General features: G+C 44.8%; 1 protein-coding gene across 6 annotated transcripts in view; it reads left to right on the top strand.

Annotated features, from left to right (window-relative positions):
* The window catches only part of INPP4A (inositol polyphosphate-4-phosphatase type I A), a 139,025-nt gene that overhangs the window by 98,151 nt on the left and 18,361 nt on the right, over nucleotides 1–22,513 (top strand). For 2 of the 6 annotated variants that reach the window (XM_049784772.1, XM_049784769.1), the window contains exons 11-20: nucleotides 1,734–1,864; nucleotides 3,663–3,767; nucleotides 4,226–4,334; nucleotides 6,806–6,823; nucleotides 9,652–9,835; nucleotides 11,298–11,516; nucleotides 12,337–12,475; nucleotides 15,988–16,020; nucleotides 20,648–20,820; nucleotides 21,593–21,716. In XM_049784772.1, the coding sequence (XP_049640729.1) occupies nucleotides 1,734–1,864; nucleotides 3,663–3,767; nucleotides 4,226–4,334; nucleotides 6,806–6,823; nucleotides 9,652–9,835; nucleotides 11,298–11,516; nucleotides 12,337–12,475; nucleotides 15,988–16,020; nucleotides 20,648–20,820; nucleotides 21,593–21,716 (1,235 nt within the window). The remainder of the gene's footprint in view (nucleotides 1–1,733; nucleotides 1,865–3,662; nucleotides 3,768–4,225; nucleotides 4,335–6,805; nucleotides 6,824–9,651; nucleotides 9,836–11,297; nucleotides 11,517–12,336; nucleotides 12,476–15,987; nucleotides 16,021–20,647; nucleotides 20,821–21,592; nucleotides 21,717–22,513) is intronic. The other 4 variants (XM_049784773.1, XM_049784770.1, XM_049784771.1 and 1 more) reach the window with 3 other exon arrangements.

Genomic DNA, 22,513 nt, shown 5'->3' with positions numbered 1-22,513 from the left:
CCAAGTAAACAAAGCGAATGGTGGAGTAGGGCTGCTCTGTGCGCCAGGCAGTCCCATAGCTGTCACTGTGGCCGTCACTGGCTGTCCTTCACCTCAGCTTTGCTAATTTACTAATAATATCATGACACTTTAATTTTATTGGCATTAGACAGTTTACTAGATCTCAAAAAGTATTTCTGAAATGATAAAATGGTTGTATATATAATCTTTTAAAAATTTAAGCACCAAGAAAAAAAAAAGAATTTAAGCACCATGATTTACAAAGCTGCTAATAACAGATTTCAGGCAGTCAGTTTCCACAGACCTACATCTAGTGTCAGTTTCTATCCACCTATGAGCCCACATTCCCTCCCTCTCACCACTTACCTCCTTTAGCAAACTCATTTTTAAAAAATTTTTACTTTGGAGTCTTGCTAAAAGTGCTTCCTGAACACAACCAGGTGTGAGCCCTGAGCAAAGTACCTGGAATAAAACCTGAGCACCTTTGGGTGTGGCCCCAAAACCAAAACAAGTGATCTGACAAACAGAAATAGTTTGGATCACATGCTTGTACTATAGCGTTGGCTTTTATAGTATTGACTCTTTTGATGTTAAAAAAAACTTGTATTTTTGTTATTCTGATTATGTAGCTATTATTTATTGCCAAGCCAAAAAAGTTTGTATAGTTATTTCAGTTGTTTTGTTTTTTTTTTTAAATGGGGACTCAGGCTTACTCCTCATTTACTTTTTTTTTTCCTTTTTGGATTTTTGGGCTACGCCTGGTGACTCCTCGCTATGCACTCAGATCACTCCTGGCTTGGGGGACCATATGGGACACTGAGGGATCAAACCACAGTCCATCCTAGGCTAGTACAGGCAAGGCAGACTTCTTACTGCTTGCGCCACTGCTCTGGCCCCAAGTGGCTGAATTACTTTTTGTGGGGTTAGGGGACCCAGTGCAGCTGGGGAAAGGGATTGAAGCAGGTTAGCTAAATACAAATCAAGCACCTTCCCCTGTACTGTGTCTCCAGTCCTATATTTTCAGTTCTAATTAACAATTTCATTTTTCTGGAGATAACAGATTCTCACGCTTGTCTTTCTCTCCACTCTTGCCTGTGCCATTATTAGAGTTAGGCAGGCTATTTTTCAGCTGGATAGCAAAAGGAAGACACTGTGAGGCCTCAGCTCCCATGGTCCTTATCCCGTATGCAGTATAGGTGCTAATGGGCCAGAAGGGCCTTTTGCTGGGGAGCAGGTGTGGGCTCCCCAGAGCCATCTCTTGGGCAGCTTTACAGGAGGGAGCTCTGAGAGTAGAAAGAGAGATGAGAGGCTCCAGAGGTGGGGGGTGCACCTCTGTTGGCAGGCTCCAGTACTCTATTGGCCATATGTCCTAGGCTGTGCAAGCTCCGGTAGGCTGCAGTCAGTGTAGCCCGGCCTAGGAACATCTGTGTAAGGATTCGAGCCCTGAAGCTGCTCCTTTCCCTGCCTCCACTTCCTGTTCTTTCAGAATTTGAGTGTCTCAGAGAAGCTTCTCCATTTTCTCATGGGCCAGTGGTCTGCCCGTCGAACAGCTGCTTCTCCTGGAACTGGCCCTGGCCCTGGGAGACTGCAGTGTCACCATCTCCCCAGCCTCCCTGTGCATCATGACACCCCCATGAATACTTTGTCTTTGTTTCTATTGGTTGGGCTGTTAGTATCTCCCTCAAAAGTGAATGAGTTATCTGGTGTGATGCACATGTGTGTCTCCATTGCAGAGTGTGTGAACTGGAGGAGTTGGGAGAGCTGTCCCCATGCTGGGAGAGCCTCCGGCGCCAGATCATCACGCAATACCAGACCATCATCCTCACCTACCAGGAGAACTTGACAGACCTTCATCAGTACAAAGGTGGGCACATGGCCCACACACACCTGGGCTTTTTTTTTTTTCTGGCAAGAAGTCCTGCACCCTCTCTTGCTCAGTGGCTCTCACTGACAGATGTTCTGTTAGACTTTTAAAAACAGAGTCTCACGTAGGTGTGAATTCTTTCAAACTGGGTTTTTCAGGTCTAAATTAAGGAGAAAAGTCTATGAATTGCATTGAGAATTTCTCCTATGATGTCATCTGCCAAAGCAGCCACTGGAGAGAACACTTAGGCAAGATAAGCTCTTGTGCTATTCTTCTATTTTGTCTTATTGTAGCATCTGTGACATGCCCAGAGACATGTCCTTTGCTTTCTGGATTTTTCAGAAAAGTTGTCCTGAACATATGACTAAGTGTAACTCTCCATTTTAAAGCTAAAAAAAGTAGAAATACCTGCTTTGAATGACTTGACTTTGGAAACACTTTGGGAATAGTTTAAGACTTCATTTGTTTCCTTTCCCAAATGGAGAACTTACTTGTTGTTTTTATATACTTTATCACTCTCTTTAGTCTTCTCTCCTTCCCTATTTCAAGTAAAATTTAGGCTTTAATAGGTTTTCCTTTAAATCCTTCTTTTTCAACCAAACAATTGTAGTCTTCCACTTATTTGTTTAAAGAATTTTATTATTACACTGTGATTTACAAAATTATTTGTAGCTGAGTTTCAGACATACAGTGTTTCAACATCAATTCCTCCTCCAGTGTTTCAGGTTCTCTCCACTCTGCAGCCTCCATTTAAACACCCACCTTTTAAGTATGGTTATAGTTTGGACTACTGTTTTCAGTATTGTTGGCTCTGCAGAAGCAAGAAACTTAGAGACCAGCAAGTAAGATACATGTTCAAGGGAGAACACAGGTTTAAAGGAGCAAGTCCCATATGGCTTTGGGGAGGAACTTTTGAACAATTCTTCCAAAATGTTTTTTCCCATGGGCCTTTGCATGCATAAAAGTTAATCTGAGCATTATTATATGAATAAATTGTACGGTTCTCAATTCTCATTCATCCTTTGCACTGTTGATGTCCCTTCGTAATCTCATCCCTTGTACTGTTGATGATCTTTTCATAATTTAATATATTCCTTCATATCTTTCACTTTTCTGAGAGCTCCAGACTTTTCTAGGTAGGGTCTTATATTTCTATATCTGGGTAGTGCTTCAGTTTCTCCTCTCCAAAGAACTCAGAATTTTTATTTAAAGGGATTTAATATTGATAATTTGGACTACTTAAGGGCTGGACAATCTCTTTAATTAATTTTTATTATTTTCTAAAAGAATATTAGCAGGTTTTCCTCATCCTTTTGCACCACTCCCCGCACCACCACACACACATTCATAATTGAAATGGTGTCTACTGCTGACCTGTGTTCTTATATCTTCACGGATGGCAGTGGAGTATTGAAATGGGCATTGCCTTGCTTGGCCCATGTGCTTTTTATAGAAGTGTTGTTGCTGAGATGTTGGACAAATCATGTATTTGTGTATAATCTCCCTATAGAGAACCAAGTTGTGGGAAGGCCTGGTATTTTGCTACAGCCTTCAAAGCTAGTTCTGCATGGCTCCACTTCCCACCCAGCACTTAGCACCAATATTTTGGCCAGGGAGCTGCTCTCCTTCAGCATTTCTCCTACCTTTTTGGAAGTGAGATGTGTTCCTGGGTAGCTCAGAATGTCTAAGATCGCTGCTGCCCCAGACTTCTTCTTTACATTTCCTTCCTTTCTGCTCACCCTTTGTCAGTACAGGCTACCACTTGCTGATCTTTGTTTTTTCATATTATGTTTCTTAGGTCCCTCGTTTAAAGCAAGCAGTTTGAAAGCAGATAAAAAATTAGAATTTGTTCCTACAAATTTGCACATACAGAGGATGAGAGTTCAAGATGATGGAGGATCAGGTAACTAAATTTCTGTCTCACTTCTTGGATCTTATCTAACTTTCTCTGGATTTGACCCCTTCTCTCTATGTTTGGGAAACCTGTAGGAGAAGAGGCTTGTCACTATCTAGCTCCCTTCTAAGGGTTCTCAGAACCCTTAGAACTCAGCTGCTTCCTCTCAGCTCTCCTCAGAGAAAGGTCATTCCAAAGGGATGATGCAAATTGAGTTGCTGGGCAGTTGCATGGGCCACAGTGACACCCTCCTACCTCTTCCCCAGGCATTAGAACCTCTTTTTGATGAAATTGTAGTGTGGGCCCCAGAGACTCTTGGCTTACCCAGTTATTCTTGGCTTACCCTTGGAATCCAGGGAGCCCTGAGCTGTTCAGCTTTGAACCCCAGAGCTGTGTGCTTTTCCCTGTAGTTGGCTTGTCCACAGGTCTGAACCCAGAGTAACGGATGAGAGGTTTTTGTCATTCAGATCAGAACTATGATGTTGTCACCATTGGAGCACCTGCTGCTCATTGCCAAGGCTTTAAGTCAGGAGGTCTTCGCAAAAAGCTGCACAAATTTGAAGAAACCAAGAAACAGTAAGTAGTGTTCGTGATCCTTGTAGGATAGCCTATGCTTACTCGATTACAGAAAAAAAAAAAAAAAACACAGAAGTATGACTGCACAACCATCCAGCCGTGTGGTCTGCTTTTGCGTGGCTGGAGGCGCTGCCCATGGCTCCTGTGCTACTGTCTGTGTATGCAGCTGAGCTGGGTTGGTGAGAGTGCCCGTTAGTTGTGCGTCCCTGTGACATGGCCATGAAATTGAAAAATACCTTGAGATTGAGACTCCCAGCAACTGCCCAAGGCTGATTCCCTTTAGCTTGGCTGTCAGTGGAAAGGAGCTAGCATCTTCCTCCAAAGGACTATAGGGTTCTGTATCCCCTTATAAAGACTCGGGAGACTATAGTTTCCTGTGTAGGAAGCAGGTTGGAGAAGGGCAACGCAAGCAGGGAAGCAGGATGCTTCTGGGAGAGAAGGATTTCTGTCCTTCAGGGCAGCTTGATGTATGCAGGACTTATGCCTGAGCAGTGGTACCAGGCTGACATTTTATTCGGACCCAAAGGAGATCTCAACTTGTCTGGATACTCAAATACACATTATTTGGGGTTAGTGGTGTCAGACTTGGAAACATACATAGGACACTGAATTCTGAAGAAAGAGAGCTTTGGAGAAAACATTGAGAGTGTTCAGAATGGCAACTGGAAGGTTTAGATCAGGGGTCTCAAACTCAATTTACCTGGGGGCTGCAGGAGGCAAAGTCAGGGTGATCCTTGAGTGCAAAATCAGTAGTAAGCCTTGAACATTGGGGGTGTGTGACCTAAACAACTAAAACAAAACAAAACAAAAAAGATTTCTCTAGGGCAGGGCCACAAAATGTATGGAGGGCCATTTGCGCGGGCCGCGAGTTTGAGACCCCTGGTTTAGATAGATCTCAGGATGTGAGTAGAAGAAGCAGAAGCAGTGAGTTTAGGTGATCACATAAGATCCATGAATGGTGAGGTTGAGGAACTAGCATTAAAGCCTGAGGTCTGGGCCAGAGACATAGTACTGTGGGTACTTCACTTGTCTTGCACACTGCCGACCCAGTAATAACTCCCAGCATCAGAAGTGATCTGTTAGTACAGAGCCAGGATTAAGCATGAATACCATCAGATGTGGCCCCTGAAAGAAAACAAAACAAAAAAATGCCTTGTGTCTGAGGAGAATTAATATGATAAGAGTCTGTCCAGTCTGATAGAGGAAATAAAAAAGAGTGAGGCAAGACAGAACAGAACTAAATGGAATAAAGTGCTAGAGCAGATGGGCAGAAGTGGGATAGGTCTGGAAGGGAGAGGAGAGAAGATGGGATTGTAGGGACTGATTTTAGGTAAGAAGGCACCAGCTAAAAATACATAAAATAGTCTCTGGCTGGGGCTGAGAATATCAGCTGTATTCATTGAGAATGAAATGGGTTGAGGGAAAAAAAGTATAGACCAAGAAAGCACAGTCCATCTGTCAAAGAGGTCAGGTGCAGTGTAGGCACCAGCCCTGAGCTGGAAGATCATCACCTTCACTCTGCTGTGACAGGGATTAGGACATGAATGAAAGGAAGTAATCTTGGAGTATATCAGAGAGTAGGTGAAAGGCTACAGGAAGTGCAGAGAGTAAGACTGATAAGGGGGAGCTTATCAGCATGATCAAGTACACCATGGTGTATGGACTGCCTATAGCTAAGGGAGCCTCAAGACCGGAGGAGGAAGAGCAAAATAGGCTCAGGATCCTGAGTGCAAATCCAGGAGTCACTCAAGCACCATTTAGTGTGACCCAAAATTATTTTTAAAAAAATTACAAAAGAAAGGCCCAGGTGATGAAAGGGCTTCCACTTTCAAGGCCAGCCTCCTTAATCTTTATGAGTACCCAGCAAGGCTCCTCCTGGCAAACCAGGGAGTTAGCCCAGTTGAGGGCTCCCCCAAATCCCTTTTCCTCCAAGAATTAAAGATGCAGCTTCCTGTACTCACCGTGGCTCTGCACAGCCAGCTAGCAATAAATTGTGTGTCTGTTGCTTCATTGCATGTGGCTGTGTGGAGTTTGAGGGAGGTTGAAGAGGGCCTTGGAGCAGAAAGCCAGTAAAGAGGGATGCCAACTCACTGTTCTGTGCTGGACTCTTGATATTGAAGACCTCACATGTTCATTTCCAAAATCCTTATTCTCCAAATATCCGTAGTAGTTTTCCAAAATATAATCACATCTATTTAGTTTTCTCCTAATACAATTTCACTGCAAAAATGATTTCCTCATTCAGTTTCTCCTGCCCTTCAGTGACATGTCTTCTAGGGCCTGAGCTCAAGTCCCAATGTCGCCATCATATATCAACATGGTGGGCTGTTTCATTCACTCCATCCTTAGTGTCAGCACCTCAACATAACTGAACTTATTTTGACAGGGAAAACTTGGCCTTTTTATTTGGGGTGTTACATTTGATATGTTCTAACAAATTGTTAATACTTTATTTTGGTTCTTTTCTTTAGCAGTTTTGAGGAGTGTTGGTGAGTTTTCTGTCTGTTGAGAGCGTGTCTGTTGGGGTCTTGCTCTTGTGCAGGAAAAGCCTGTGCTGTCTCCTTCCCTTGCGGTGCTTTTCCCTCAGTGACACTGGGGCTTCTAGTTACAACTTCACAAGCACAGTTCTCTTCCAACTGCAGCATTCTTTGGTAATGAATAGCCCTTTCCCCTTATACCTCCCAAACCTGGCAGTGGTTCATGCTGCCTTCACTGAACTGGCTGGAGCAATAGTACAGTGGGTAAGGTACTTGCTTTACATGTGACCCATCGACTTTAGAATGTTGGCATCTCATGTGGCCTTTTGAGCCCTGCCAGAAGTGATCCCTAAGCACCATCAAGTGAGACCCAATTTCATCCCCACCCCGGAAAAAAAAAAATCACTGAATGAGGACCTGGCCACACCACTTTCCATGCTGGGAATCCAGGTTAATTCACTAGTGTGATTGGAAATCCCTCTCGGCCTGCTTGCAGAAAAAAGAAACTTTGGCATCACCCTGGTTTGAATCTTGGCACTGAATATGGTTCCTCTAACACTTCCAGGGATCACTCTTGAGCCAGGAATAGCCCCGAGCACTACCAGATACCCAAAAAGGTTGGGAGGAAACTTTGAACTCTTTCTTTTCGTTTCTATTTCACCTATTGCAGGAATGAAGCTAGTTTTCACTTTTATGAGATATAATTATCTCATAAAACAATGTTAAAAACAATGTTACTTTGCAGTGCCAGATAATGTCTCAGAGCTAGGGACACTACGGGATCATGTCAAGGCTCTGTTCTAGGTATCCTCAGGGCTCTGCACAGGACGTGGACAATGACAATTGTGATCACAGTCCTCCCATGCTCCTAGTTGACATTTCTTTTCAAGATTTGTGGTTGAGAACATATGCTTCTAGACTCCTGATCCCCTACACAACAGCTCTCTGAATTTAATGATTCCATATATGTCTCCCCATGGTACCTTGTAAATCCCACCTTATCATTATTAGGATGTGGCCCAAAAGACACGAGGTGAGACAGAGGAGGGGTAAATATTTGCTTAAGTGCCCCTCAGACTATATAGTATAGCAGCAGCACACAACATACTGTATACAACTGTGCTCTCAGTCTTGACCCTGGGAAGGACTGCATTTCATACGTCCTGGTTTGCAGGTTCTTTTTTTGAGGATGGAATCATCTGAAAGGGCAACTATTCATTTGGAAAAGTGCTTGCAGATTGGAACATTGTCCTGTGTACTCTGTTGTGGAATGACTTGTCTCAGGCCACACAGGCCTCATCACAGTCTGCTGCATGGGCTTCTGGCAGATTCATTGTCTCTATTGTGTGTGGGCTTGGGCTTTGCATTTTCTTTCCAGGGTGCTTTAGCTTTACATTTTTGCATGCTTGTCCATGTTCCATGATAAGAAGGAGTGGACAGCTCCTTGGCAGACCCCTTCCAAAGAGCCCATGGGATTGTGTGCCACCCTGACTCTGCAGCCCTTCTGTCAGAGGAAATGGTGGCCGGTGAGTTCTTCCTCCACCTTCTCCCACTTTCCCCTGGAGTAGCTCTTGGAGGAGACCAGCCAACAATTTTATTTCCCAAAGACTGAGATACTCCTGGGGACCCACAGGCTCATATTTTGAGATCACAGATGTCTCCTACTAGATGAGGACAGACTAGCACCTGTGGGTGCTAGTCTTCAGCTTCCAAACACCCACTCTGGGGCAGGGAGACCCAGGACTCCTCCGGGTAGGAGAAGTTTCAGTTTCAATACATTTATGCAGAGGAAGTACATCCACAAGATTTCTTCAGTCATATTTCTTCAGTCACAGAAAACCACACCATGGGTTCACAGGAAACCAGGGAAGGCCCACAGTCACATGTGAAGTTAGAAAGCCAGCAGTCAATGTGTGTGGCCTAATACCCTATCCCCACTTCTGCAGAGAATGAGTGAGCTAGCAAAGGAGCAAGCAGGGAAGCTGTAGCTATACCTTTAAGTTGGATGGGGCAGAATTGCCCAATTATCCTGAGTCTCAGTCTGAGAGACCCCTTGGAAGATTTGACTTCTCCCTGCATCCCTTTAATATCTGCAGGTGCTCTGAAAAATTCATTTTTAGTATTGGATTGATGTAGGATTTCACCTGCAAGATGAGCAATTTCTCATCTCCAACCAGCAGAGCTAGACCCCCCTTACAGTGAAACTTGGGGGAAGGGGTGCTCTGGATCCTGCTGTGTGTTTCAGGTGGGGCTACAGTTCTGACACCAGGTCCCATGCTGTACGTGCTGCTGGATGCCTTCTCAACCTCTGCATCAGATGGAGCTTTATTTCTCAAAGTCAGTATGTTCTGGAACAGAGGCAAGGGGATGGAGCCCAGCTGGGGAAGAACACGTTGATAGAGGTGGAAGGGAAAAGCCTGTGTACATGTGCACAGAAAGTTCCCGGTCCCAGTGGCTGAGTGAACAGCACAGAGTCCGTAGGCTGAGTCTAGCATGCAGGATAGTCCCCCTCACTGAAATAGACCACACCCCCTTGAGATTAGCAGATTAGCAGATCTGATCTGCACCTCAGTACTGTTTAGAAGTTGGCATAGTTGGCATGGTTGGGTAGTGACTGGATTCAGTCTTTATACATACACATGATACAGGTATAGACACACATACACATAGGAAAGCTTTTGCATCAGAATCTTCTGCCCCAGAGAGATAAAGGCTCTCCCAAGACTTCCTTTAGTCCTGAGACTCATGCTTTGTTCTGTTTTGGTTGTCAGGTGGGATAAGGGCAATGTTGTTGTTCTCACTTTGAGACTCCCTTTGAATCTTCTCCTGTCCTTTTTTAGCACATCATCCGGCTGCCAGTCTATAATCTACATCCCACAGGACATTGTCCGAGCCAAGGAAATTATTGCCCAGATCAACACCCTAAAAACCCAAGTGAGTTACTATGCAGAGAGGCTCTCAAGGGCAGCCAAAGACAGGTCTGCCACTGGCCTGGAAAGAACGCTCGCCATCTTGGCAGACAAGGTAGGAGGGACTGTGTGGCTGTGTATATATGTTTGGGGGAAAGGTAGGAAGGGGAAATAAATGCACTTGGATTTCTAGAAATCCCAGGATCTCTTTATTTGCCTTGAGCTGCCCATTCCATGGGTGGTATTGGGATGATATTGAAGTCCCACCTTCCGATTTATTTTCCACAAAGACCTAAAAGAGATTTGGTGACTCCCAGACTGCTTCATGGAGATGTGGAGATTGGGCCTGTTGTAGGCCTCTATTACTGCCTTCTCTGCACATTTCTGTTGTACTTGAGATTCAAAAAAAAGAAACTGAGTTATACAGAAATAAAATGCAGATAATATAGTTGTACTGATTTTATCAGCAACCTAGGTTTAACTATACTTTGATCCTGATTAAGAATAATAAGGAGGGGCTGGTGAGGTAGCGCTAGAGGTAAGGTGTCTGCCTTGTGAGCGCTAGCCAAGGAAGGACCACGGTTCGATCCACCGGTGTCCCATATGGTCCCCCCAAGCTAGGGGCAATTTCTGAGCACTTAGCCAAGAGTAACCCCTGAGCATCAAACGGGTGTGCCCCCCCCCCAAAAAAAAGAAGAATAAGGACTGGAGAGAAAGCTTAAAGGGTTGGAGTGCATGCTAGCATGCAAATTTGATCCCTGAATACCACCAGGTGTGGCCCTGACAGCTTCCTCCACTTTAAACTACATGTGGGCTGGAGAAATAATACAGTAGCCATGCTCTTGATTTATATGCAACTGTTCTGGGCTTGATCTCTGGTATTAAATATGATCTCTCAGCCCTGTCCTGAGTTATACTAAAGCACAGAGCCAGGAGTAAGTAAGTCCTGAGCACTTGAGCATGGCCAGGCATGACTCCAAACAAACAAAAAGCAAACCCTAAATAGGAAACAAAGTATTGGTTCAGACTGAGAGAATGGATATATTAGATCAAATTAGTTTCTTTCTCTCCACACATAAACACACTACACTGGGGCAAATGTTCTGATCAGAACATGTCATGTTTTTTATCTATGTGTTACAGAAGTGGGAATTAGATCTACTTTGAGGTAAGGTATTGTCAGAACTGAAAGGATGAGCCTCTCAGACCTCTGAAGCATGTGGATTTCCACATAGCCATCCCAAAAGAATTCTCCACAGAATTCCTCTGTACAAGGGAACTCATGGCTCTTTAGCTATTAGATGCTGAAATGCAAAAATATGAAGATGTCTCAGCAACTGCAATAAAGCTTTGTATCAAGACTATACAGGGAACCCCCCAGGGAACCAGTGAGGGCAAGTAGGCTCCTCCCCCTAGTTTGGCTCAGAAATGATGTATCTGCCTCTACCTCAGAGGTCTGCAGCCTGTGACTGTGTGTGCTGTGGAGAAGGCAGAAATGCCAGTTCTGAGCTATCAGAGAAGACAGACCTTGCACTCCTGGGCTGGAGTCTCAGTACCTATGTCTGCTGTGTCCACAGACCCGGCAACTGGTCACGGTTTGTGACTGCAAGCTTCTGGCTAACTCCATCCATGGACTGAATGCAGCGCGCCCTGACTATATTGCTTCCAAGGCCTCACCCACCTCAACAGAGGAGGAACAGGTGATGCTCAGAAACGATCAGGACACCCTCATGGCCAGGTGGACAGGCAGGAACAGCCGCTCTTCTCTGCAGGTAGACTGGCACGAGGAAGAGTGGGTGAGTCCGCTGGCCTGACATCTACTGCTGAGTCTGGGTGGAAAAATACTTTGACTCTTTCCAGCATCTCCCCCTCAGAGGTGGCTTCAGGTCTAGCAAATTTGCATCCCAGGTCCTGCTCTGTGAGAGAGAGTTCTAGACTACCTGTTGTGAGACAGAGGCTGTGTCCACATAATTTATCCTTTTAAAGAGTTGAGCCAGACTCAGAGCTGATTGGGCAGCCAGAGGAAAAGGCTGCCTCTATGGGCCCATGGTCCTTCTTCCTGAATTAAAATATTCCAGGATAGTCCCAGGCAGACATCTCCCAGAGTGTCAAAACAGTGACCGGGGTATTCTAAAAGCCAAGAAAGGGCCAACGGCTGGAGCACATCCCTGGGAAGCAAGAGGCCCTCATTTTTCTTCAGTCTAACACTCTCCCAACTAAGTTATTTCGGCTCCAGAAGGAGGCCCTCATTTTTATCTGCTAACTGGGTGTTCCCATGGGCACTTCTGGGTGTGGTCCTTGTTGTCCCAGCATTGCTATGCCCTGGCAGCACCACCAAGCCTGGCCCAATCTTGAACATTCTGGTCCTCAGAGTCAAACTAAAGATCTCTGGGTGTGGCTCTCAAGCCCCCTAAACACTTACTCAGCACGCCCTCACCAGAGAAGCAGATGATAATGTAAAAGGGAAACACATTGATCCTTAAAAATCTTTTTTTGTAAATCTTATGGTGGTTTAGGAACTTGTTTGCTGAGATGAAGCCCTGGGGGTGGTTTGGTTTGCTTTCTGTGTCTTTCTCTGGGGAGAGCTGACCCAGCTGGGCCATGTGGGTTTGGCAGGAAAAAGTGTGGCTGAATGTGGACAAGAGCCTTGAGTGCATCATTCAGCGGGTGGACAAGCTGCTGCAGAAGGAGCGTTTGCAGGGGGAGGACTGCAACGATGTCTTCCCCCCAGCTGGTAGCTGTACCAGCAAGAAAGGTAACCAAGGCAGCCGTGCCTACTGGATCCACCCGGAGAATGCCTGCTGCGACAACCCCTCCTCGCCATGTCCCTTCGCCATTCCCTCTACTGCATGCCATCCTCACCCGACCACATGTGCGTATGTGTTTACCCTATCCATCCTGCCATATCCATCTGTTTGTGTGTCTGACTCCATGCATCCTTCCTCCCCATACAGACTGCAGGGAGGGTCTGCAGGTAGGGAAGGGTATTGCAATGTTCAGTGCAGCAGGCAGTGAGTGAGTTGGTGCCCGTCAACCCCTGCCATGGGAGTCTGCATGTGAAGTTGCAGTTCTGGCAGCCAATGGTTCTCAGAATTCCAGGATCACAGGCATGGCAGTGAGACAAGCCTGAGCTTGTCTGCTTTGTCAGACAAATCTACAAACCTAGAATTCAGATGGTTTGGGAATGATTTGGGCTATTGTATTCATTATTGGCCATTGAGCATGACCAGCCCAAGAAAGGGTGACATAGGCAGGGACATAGCTGGCGACAACTCTCAACAGATCCTGCAGTTCTGCCTCTGGGATGGTGGTCATTGTGTAGGAGAATGTCCATCCAGCAGAGGCCCAATGCCTTGGAGCTTATTGGTAGTTTTGATGACAGAGTCCACTTTTGTCTCTGAAGATGCTGAGTTAGGTTCCCCACTGGGATGCCAACCTCCACGTGGGACTATTAGATGGTGGGACATTGTCTATTCCAGAAACCATTTTCTCTGCCTCGCCCAGAGTCTTCTCACACTGAAACTTGCTCTTGGAACAAGCAGATCTTTGTTCCCTGCAGCTCAGGACTCTCTACCTTTTATTGTGATCTGGGGTGGTTATTGACCTAAATGCTGAGACTAACTCCTGTCTCCTCTGTGCTATCCTTTGTGGGTATCACACTATAACAACTAAGGCCTGGAGGTACCAGGCTAGCCTTCATACAGTCAAGATCTTTAAATTCTGAGCCTTTCTTCAAGAGTCGTTTTCCTTTATCAGAGCCTCTCAGTCACTACTTCTTTGTGTGGAAAGTGCCCTTCACATCTCTACTCTGCCTGCAGTCTGTTCCAAGGCGCGATTCCACTCAGGCTGTTGATCTGTGTTCACATCTTTCACTTCCTGTCTTTGACAATATCACTTTTGTTCCTCACTCCCCTGATTGACTCACAGAGTTCTTTCGTCTCTGTTCATGTTCTCATTTTTAAGTGTGCATTGTTACTTTTTCAAACTTCCAGAAAGTTTATTTCTCATTTCTCTTTAATGTTGTCTTGTAATTTAACTTTTTCTCTGCAGTTGTAGCCATTTGTTAGATCTATTTTTTAATTCAGGAGATAGTATGTTTAATCAGATATACTAATATAATCCTAAGTTAAATGTCTTTTTTAGCCCTTTATGTATTGTTCAAAATGCAGACAAATTTAAATGCAAATTTAAAGTGATTCATGAGGACATGTAATTGTGTAAGCCAGACAAATAAGCTCTGATGTGGAAATGAAGTGTGTGGCATACATTTGAGAGAGCCTAACTCTGCTGACCAGTATAATGAAATGAATGAAACCATATGCCAACATGAACTGTGGGGGAACTTAGGAATCTGAGCACAGGCCAGCATAGGCCAGCCCTACCATCCCTGCTTCACTAGTATGAGTTTCTGGCTGGGAGCCCAGCACCAAACAAAAATATCATCTTGAGCAGCAGATCTAGGAAGCTACTTAGCCCCCCGCTCAATCAGAGACTGAAAGGCTCAGTAAGAGCCACTGGCTTCCGTCACTTGTCCTCAAGGGCCAGTTCAGGTTTCATTGTTGTGACTCTTTATATTCTATAAGCAGTTGTTTGATATGTATATTGTAATGAGTAGCCTCTTTATAATATGCTAACAATCCTGTTCCTCTTAACTGGACAACTTTAGAACAAAAGTCAGTTTCTGATACATTTCTCTGCTTTGTTCTGAGTTCTTGGAGTTTCTGTGCCTCTTGGTTTACCCTTCACAGAACTGTTCTGGGGGTAAACATCAGCTGGGGCTGAATCCTGCCAACTGAAGTAGGGAGACTCCTTAAACCCCTCTCCTCTCCCTCTTTCTGCTGGACTTGGTGGCTTCTATTACCTTCATACATACATTCTCCTATTCTCCTCAGCTCCAAGAGGCATTCAGAACTCAGGACAGTGTTTCTTTAACTGCCATTTCTGGTTTTACTCCAGGCATATGTTCCTAACTTTGTGTGCTCCTGGAGAGAAAGCCGTATTGGCCATCATATCTCCAGGGATACCAGCCCTAAAACAAGTAATAAACTGCTGCTGAGGAATAAAAGTCCCGGAAAGACCCCTTCTTTCTCCCCCCCCCTTTTTTTTTGGAAGATGAATTTATTTAGCCAGGTTTGAATTCATAGGAATGATTTCAACTCTACTATGTGTGATCATCACTCCAGGATACCATAAAAACAGGCTCTCAGGCCTCCTCATTGGAGCCCTGGAACAAAAACTTGATTCATTTCAAGGCCTGGCATAATTTCACTCAGCTCCATTCAGTGCCTCCCCCTCCTGCCACACCACTGTCTATTTCATTCCTAGACTGATGGTCTCAAACTCTCTGGGCACTAAGAATAAGAGTTTTTGACTCACCAAGGTCTTTGAATTTTACTCCATTTTTATCCCCCTTGACTTAAGAAGTCATCCAAAGATGATTAGTGAGGATGGGTACCTAACAGGGATTGGACAATCCTAGTTGTAAAAATCTCCATAAAGTGGTTTACACTAGCCTTGAGGATCAGAGCAACCCTTTCACCCAAAGACATTCTTTGTACAGAGAGTTTAAACATAAAAATAAACCTTTACCTCAAATGATCTCTTTCCCAACTTGTTTAAAGTGGCACACCCCACACCCTGTAAACAGACAGTTTTAGAGTTTTTAAGGGAAATGTGAAGTTGAAATGAGTACTTCCTGGCATGTGAAACAGAATTAGAACTGGTTTTCTTTCTGAATTCTAAACTTCTCCCAAATCCTCAAAAGCATGGTTTCAGTTCTGAAGATTGCCATTGTTTGGCTCTTCTTGGTCTATTGGTTTCATTACTAATCCTCATTTTGGGGGTTTTGGGCCTGGATCCCTGGGTTGGCAGGGCAATGGCCTCCTCAGTGTACTGGTCAGTGTCTCTCATTCCAAGTATGCTTACACATGGAAGGTGGTGTGGGGCCTCACAGGTGCAATGTGAATGGTGTGGGTGTGATATCACATTGTGGCCCATTAGTCTGCCCATCCTATTAAGCATTTGATGTGAAGTCTCAGCCACATGAATCTTCACACTGTGAAGCAGGCACAAAGTCCCCCAGCAGGATGGACTGTGGCTGGTGCTCTCATGTGGCTTCTGCAGAAGATGCTGACACGCCCCAGCCTCTTGGCTTCCATCCAGCCACCTTACTGCAAGCTGCTGAAGCAGTTGCTCTAAGCATTGAATTGTTGCGTTTGAACCATGTGCTACTCCTTAATCATCCGTGTCGCCTCCATTTCTGTGCAGATTGCAGCCCCCCACCTGAAGAGTCCAGCCCAGGTACGTGGTTTCCACTCCAGCCTTCCACATTTCTGGCTCCTTCTGACATTCAGGTAGCATTTGTATCTGAATGGTCAGCAGCTCCTTTGTGCTCCTGGAATTAGGACAGTGTTTTGGGGGTTTCTTTTTTTGTGAGGTAGTAAAGGAATATATTTATGGAATATCAACAAAAAGTATTGTTACTTCTAATTCACATTTCTCAGAAGCTGTTTGCTGGGGCCCTTGGACTGGGAATGGGCTGCCAGAGGATGTTCCTCAATCTCTTGTCTTTAACTCTGCTCTGATGATTGATGATTTGCCTGTTAGTGGAGAGAGGAGACCTCCAAGAACTACATGGGAAGCCCCACGGAAGGTCACGGACACTCCCACCTCACCACCTCCTACTGGAGTCAGTCAGCAGCTTTAGTGTCTGTCTTTCTTTTTATATTTTTGTAGGCTTGTAGCGAGCAGGTCTGTGGGGCCTGTTGCCACTCCAGCAAGGCTTGGTTTTCTGAGAACTGGGTTCCTGAGGGATACCATGGGTTGCAGGGACTCAAACTCTGGGCCTTCAGTAAGCTTTGCAAGTGTTTTTCATCTTGAGCTACCTCCCCAGTCCTTAGGCCTGCTACAGGTTTTAGCTAGATGAAGTGAGTTGTTGTTCTGTATTTAAATATAAAACTCAGAGTACCGGGAGTGGTTCTAGGGTGGTAAACAGCAGCCCTGAGCTGAATCTTCTCTAGTCCCTACTCCTCTAACTGCTTTACTGGAAACAAGCTGGGCCCCATTCACCCACATAATGTTTACTGCTGCCTTTGTGGGCCAGTGCCAAGGTTGGGTAGTCAAAACAAACCATCCCTCCATCCCCACCCCATTTTATAATTTTATAAAATTTATAATTCTATAATCTTAAAATATTTCTTCCCTCACCTTTTACAGAAAACACTGAGCTGCCCCTGCTGTAGTTCATACTAATTCCTTGATGTGTGGTTTCCCAGAGCAAGCTTGAGTACCCCAACCCCTGCACTAATATAAATTCAGTTCTTTTTCTTTCTATTCCTTTTCTTTCTCTTTATCTTGGATTATTTTTGTTTTGGGAGCTACACTTACCTATGCTCAGTGTGGCTAATTCCTGGTAGAGCTCCAGGAATCTTATGGGATGTTCTGGGTGGGGATCAAACCCAAGTCAGCTGCTTGCAAGGCAAGCACCTTTCCTAATATATTGTCTCTTTAACTCCCTGGAGTTTTTTTCTCATGCTTTAAAAAGAAGCTATGATTACATCCGATGATTACATTTTCCTAACTGGATATAAATATGTGAGCAGGCCACCTGCTTTCTATCTGGAGTCTAGCAAACTAGTGATTGTGGGACTTACTAAATTGATCCTATCCACTTGTTTTAGGAAAATCTTCTATTTTCAGAGAGGGTATCAGAATTCAACTGTGTACATTGTGGTGACGCTTGTCAGTGCACCTTGAACCCCACTCACTTGGCTCACCAGTGGCATGTAATATGGAGTACTCCTTACTCCCCTTTTGTTTCAACCCTCTATCAGTTTTTCTTTCTCAGGAAATTGAGTGTAGGGTCTCTAACATACGCCAACAAACCCTGAGGATCTCTGAGGTCTGTAGATACAGATGACCAACCTTGGTCTTCTTTCCTTTGCTGTTCCTGGCCCATGGCTTGCTCTCTGTGTCTCCAGCTCTCTGCCTTCCTCAGCTCTCAGCTCCCCTCCACAGCTGCCCAGTGCTCCATAGGACCAAACCCATAGACCTACGCCACAGAGCTCATAGGTTGTTCTCTCACTTTAGGGTTCCTGAGGTTTCTAGAACTAGTGGGACAACATCTGGTCTTGTCCTACTCCTTTTTCCTCCCCCTCACTTCGTCCCCTCTCCCCTTCCTGCCTGCCTTTCAGTTCCCCCTATTAGAAAAATAAATGCCAAATTAAGCAGGGTATAGATTTGAAGGTATTCTTCAAACTTAGGGAGTGTTGTGTGGTTCATGGATTGACCATATGTGAGCACCAGATTGGTGTTCAAGAAGGGAGATCTCTGCCCAAAGGGAATCAGCTACATCATAGAGAACACTGTTTAGTTGAGCAGAAGATTTTTTAGTAGCACTTTTTCAACTAAAGGAAGTAGAATAATCTCTTCACTGGTCCTAGAACCCCAAACACTTTGATTTAACTAAATCAAAGTTAGGTGCTGATTGAAAGCCTGTTACTATCTGTAGGTGCTGGTAGTAATTTCATTTTGCTTGTAAGGGGTTATTTTATTATTAAATTTTACTCATTGGCCAAAACTGTTCCTGTCTAGCCTTTCTCTTTACTCAGCAAAAGCAGCTTAAGGAAGTAGATATGACAAGAGTTTTGCAGTCTGTCACTGTATAGATTTTTATTTTTATTTTATTTTATTTTATTTTTTGTAGCTAGGAAAGCACGTAACTCTGAGCAAATAGTTCCCAGTAAAGCACTAATAGGCATTGCAGAAATGGTGGCTGATGCTTACTGAACCCTGGAACCATACTAACATGCCTGAGCCCTTTGTAGGCTCATGACTGATGGATAAATTCCCTCAGCTCTAATTCCATGTCTTCTCAAAACAACTCCTCTTACTGGAAATGTGTGTTCTATATTCCGGCCCATACTGCCCACAACCCCCACTCAAACTAGCAGTGTATCAGAGGACTATGTTACACTAAGCAGCTGTTGTAGATCCTGATAATTTCCATTTTAATGAGATATAGGTATGCATCTTAAATGGAAAAACAAAGTATAAGTGACAACATATGCTCTGAGACCAGTTACTTCTCTGAAGAATAGTCCTAATAATTGTTATCTTTCTCCAAATAATTCACCTATAACTTAATTGCCCTTGACCCTTTTTTATTTGCATAACTCCACAGAGCTCTGCAAAGAAAAGTATGGGTCCACATTTTAAAGACAGACAGACTGGGCTTTAGACCCAGTTTGGTGTTAATCTCAGATATTATTCCATTCACTAAGAAGAACAAACATCGAATAAGAGGAAACAAATCAAGGAATCAGAGGCAGACCGTGTCCACCCCCTACTAATGCCCCCTTGCTTATGCCCCCCCCCCCACGCCCTCCTTTTCTGTACTGTGGAGCCACAGCTTGGGACACCTACTTCCTACTCCTTGGTTCATTTCTGTCACCATGGTTTATTTTCTGATATCTGCCTTTCTGCCCCAGATTTTTGAAATTTAAGCTTTCCCCCCCCCCTCTGTTCACACAGTATGTGCCTGCATCTAGTCAGATTATTTCCAGAGTTTGAATTGCTACCTAGCCTTAAAAATCTGTAGATCTAATCTCTGGGTATTGGGAAGTTTCCTTGTAAGCTCAAGGAATTTCTCAAAAACTGTTTCTTGGTAGACTGCCAACGTGCAGTTTAGGAGCACAGAGTCTCGTCTCCCTCCTCTCTGCTTTGTACATTCTGCATGGCTCTTTTGGTAATTTGATTCCTCCTAATATGGCGCCACCTAGGGGTGTGTATGACTTGTGCCCTGCTCCTTAGGACTGGGGGTACTAGCCACTTCACTCTGTTGCCTCAGGTGAGTTACTTTGGGGCTCACCCAGAAAGCAAGGTAAATACCTGATTCTGGATTTAACAACCTGCTAAAAGTATAATTTATGATGTCATGTCTTCTCTCTTTAGAATAGTCTAATAGGAAGAAAAGAAAGAGCCAATACAAAATTTACCTTTCTCTTTGTTTTTCTGTTAAGACTTTTACTTTTAAATATAGAGTAAGAGTTTGGCATAGGGTCAAAGTTTCCTTACGTATGACTAAGCCAGGAAGCAGTTCGATTGTCATCAGACTGGCGGGTGGAGTTGAGGAAGAAAGTAGAAGTAGAAGCAGGCAAGTGTAGGAAGCTGGAAGGGTGGTTTTTTCCTCCACAAGGAAAGATAATTCAGTGTAGCTGCACATGGGTGCAGCAGGTGGTGCTCTCCTGTCCCTCAAAGAACAGTTCTCTGTCTGAATACCTGGGTTTAGAGTTGCTGGTTATCACATCACTTTTCTGGGGAGCCTTCTCTCCCTGTGTAGGGAGTGGGGGAGACTCTAGAAGGCAATCATCCTCTGTAGGCAAAATTTTCTTGCTTGGGTATTATTTGCAAAGCTTTTGTGGGCTTTATTGGTTTTTACCCAGGAAGTAGCTGCAGGGTGAGTTGCAGTAGTTTTGGGAGTCCCAGCATGTCTCAGTGGTCCTCAAATTATAGCCCACGGGCCACATATTGTATTTGTATCTGTTTTGTTTCTTCATTGCAAAATAAGATATATGCAGTGTGCATAAGAATTCATTCATAGGTTTTGTTTTTACTATAGTCAGACCCTTCAGTGGTCTGAGGGACAGTGAACTGGCCCCCTGTTTAAAAAGTTTGAGGACCCCTGCCTCACACAGTTGGGCTGGGTTTCCTGCAGAAGCTGAAAACTTGAAGAATAGTGGCTGGGTTACTTCCTAAAAATCTTATTAGTGCCAGTTCTGGGCAGGATGGGGCAAAATGGCAGCTTCAGAGGGATGATAGAAAGGAGGGGAGGTCAGTGGAAGTTGGGGTGGTTGGGGGCAGTTTGTTGAACTCCTAAAGCCTTGTTCTTAAAAACCTGCCTTCTGAGATGATCTCCCTATGGTTGCAGGTGAGTGGAGTGAGGCCCTCTATCCGCTGCTGACCACTCTCACAGATTGTGTGGCCATGATGAGCGACAAGGCCAAGAAGGCCATGGTGTTCCTGCTGATGCAGGACAGCGCACCCACCATCGCCAGCTACCTGAGTCTGCAGTACCGCCGTGACGTGGTCTTCTGCCAGACCGTAAGCCCCCAGTACCCTGCTTAAGAACATGCCCAAAGAGGACTGTTTCCTTCACCTCTGTCCTTGATAGTTGGCATCCTGCAATAGAGCAAAGTGACTCTTCCAGGCTGTGTATGGAAGACCTGATTCCTCACTGGTTCTCCCTGGAGAGCCATGCTGAGAGATGGCACAGTGGCTGTTCTATGTTCAGCAGGTGTGGGGCCGAAGGTGGCACAAAGGTCATCTTTACTACCCTCATTTTTCCCTACAGAGGTGCCTCATAACTCCTCTTGAACTTGGCTGTCAGTGAAAATGGTATTAGCCCTGTTCGTGAAACTGCAGGTGCCTTGTTGTACATGTGGTAGGCACATGATTATGTAGAATATGCTGCTGTCCTCAAGGAAGCTCCAGGAATGACCAGATTTGCTCTCACTTCTCTTTTTATAATGAGTAGCTTAGTCTCCCACTGTTTGTGAGGTTGTGGACCTTTTCACTGTGTTACTTAATTCTGGCTTCTGGAAGGTTTTTGCCTAGGAGTAACCTAAGGTAGGTCAGACTAGAAACTACACAAACAGAACCTTCCTCAGGGAGCATCAGGAGAGCAGCCTTTGGTGCTGTGAATCTTCTGTGTTTCTGTTCTGCGGGATCCCTCCAGAAATACTGAATGCTACTGGGAGCAGAGGAAAGAGCACAAGGGCCTGCTGACTGAGTGTGAAACTGAAAGCCATCAGGACAGAGGAGCAGGTACAGAAGTCACTTGAGGTGAGTATACTCACATGTGTCTCCCTCACAGCTGACAGCTCTCATCTGTGGCTTCATCATCAAACTCCGGAACTGCCTACATGATGATGGCTTCTTGCGGCAACTCTATACCATCGGACTGCTGGCCCAGTTTGAGAGCCTGCTGAGCACCTATGGTGAGAGGGTCCTGCATGTGGGGTTGGTCATCCAAGAGTTTCTCCTCCCTCTAAACACTAGTTAAATAAATCTAAACATTATCTGCATGTAACCAAGAACTACATGATAGTTCTCTGTAGTTACACACACACACACACACACACACACACACACTATTTTTTACAGCAATTTGTTGGTGGCAGACATTGAGGGAGCCTCCAAAGAAGTGTTTAGGGGACACAAGGCCCCTCCTGGCCATTCTCATTTGACCAGACCCAGTTGGTTCCATCCCAACGCCTAAGGATCAGCTCAGGGATTCTCTGGCCACTCTAATGGTATTCAGAACATCCAGGCTGCATCCTGCAGTGCTTGGGGAACTGTAATGCTCAGTAGACACTGCTGTTCTGGGGGTTGTTTCTGGGTTGGCATTATGCAGGGAGATGCCTGCACCCCCCCCCCTGCTCTCCTCTGGCCCCCATGACAAATCTTGAAAAACTCTAATGAGGTCAGATGATAATTAGACAGACAGGAGCAGCCTCAGGACCCCGGGTCTCATTCTACAGCCACTGTTTGAAGGTTTTTCCATCAAAGGGCAGAGGTATTTTTTTTTTAATTTTTAAAAATAATTTATTTGAGCACCATGGTTATAGACATGTTCATAATTGGATTTCAGCCATAAAATGCTCATTCCCCTTCACCAGAGCAACTTTTCTGCCACCGATGTCCCCCATTTCCCTCCTTTTCATTCCCTGTTTGTTATTTCCCTATCTGCACTTACCATTCTTTGTGGTAAGCTTCATATCATGGTCTGGTCCTT

The sequence above is a fragment of the Suncus etruscus genome, chromosome 12 (assembly GCF_024139225.1).
Source record: "Suncus etruscus isolate mSunEtr1 chromosome 12, mSunEtr1.pri.cur, whole genome shotgun sequence".
Taxonomy (NCBI): domain Eukaryota; kingdom Metazoa; phylum Chordata; class Mammalia; order Eulipotyphla; family Soricidae; genus Suncus; species Suncus etruscus.
The sequence above is the reverse complement of the archived record's forward strand: the minus strand, read 5'-3'. Positions and strand labels throughout refer to the sequence as shown.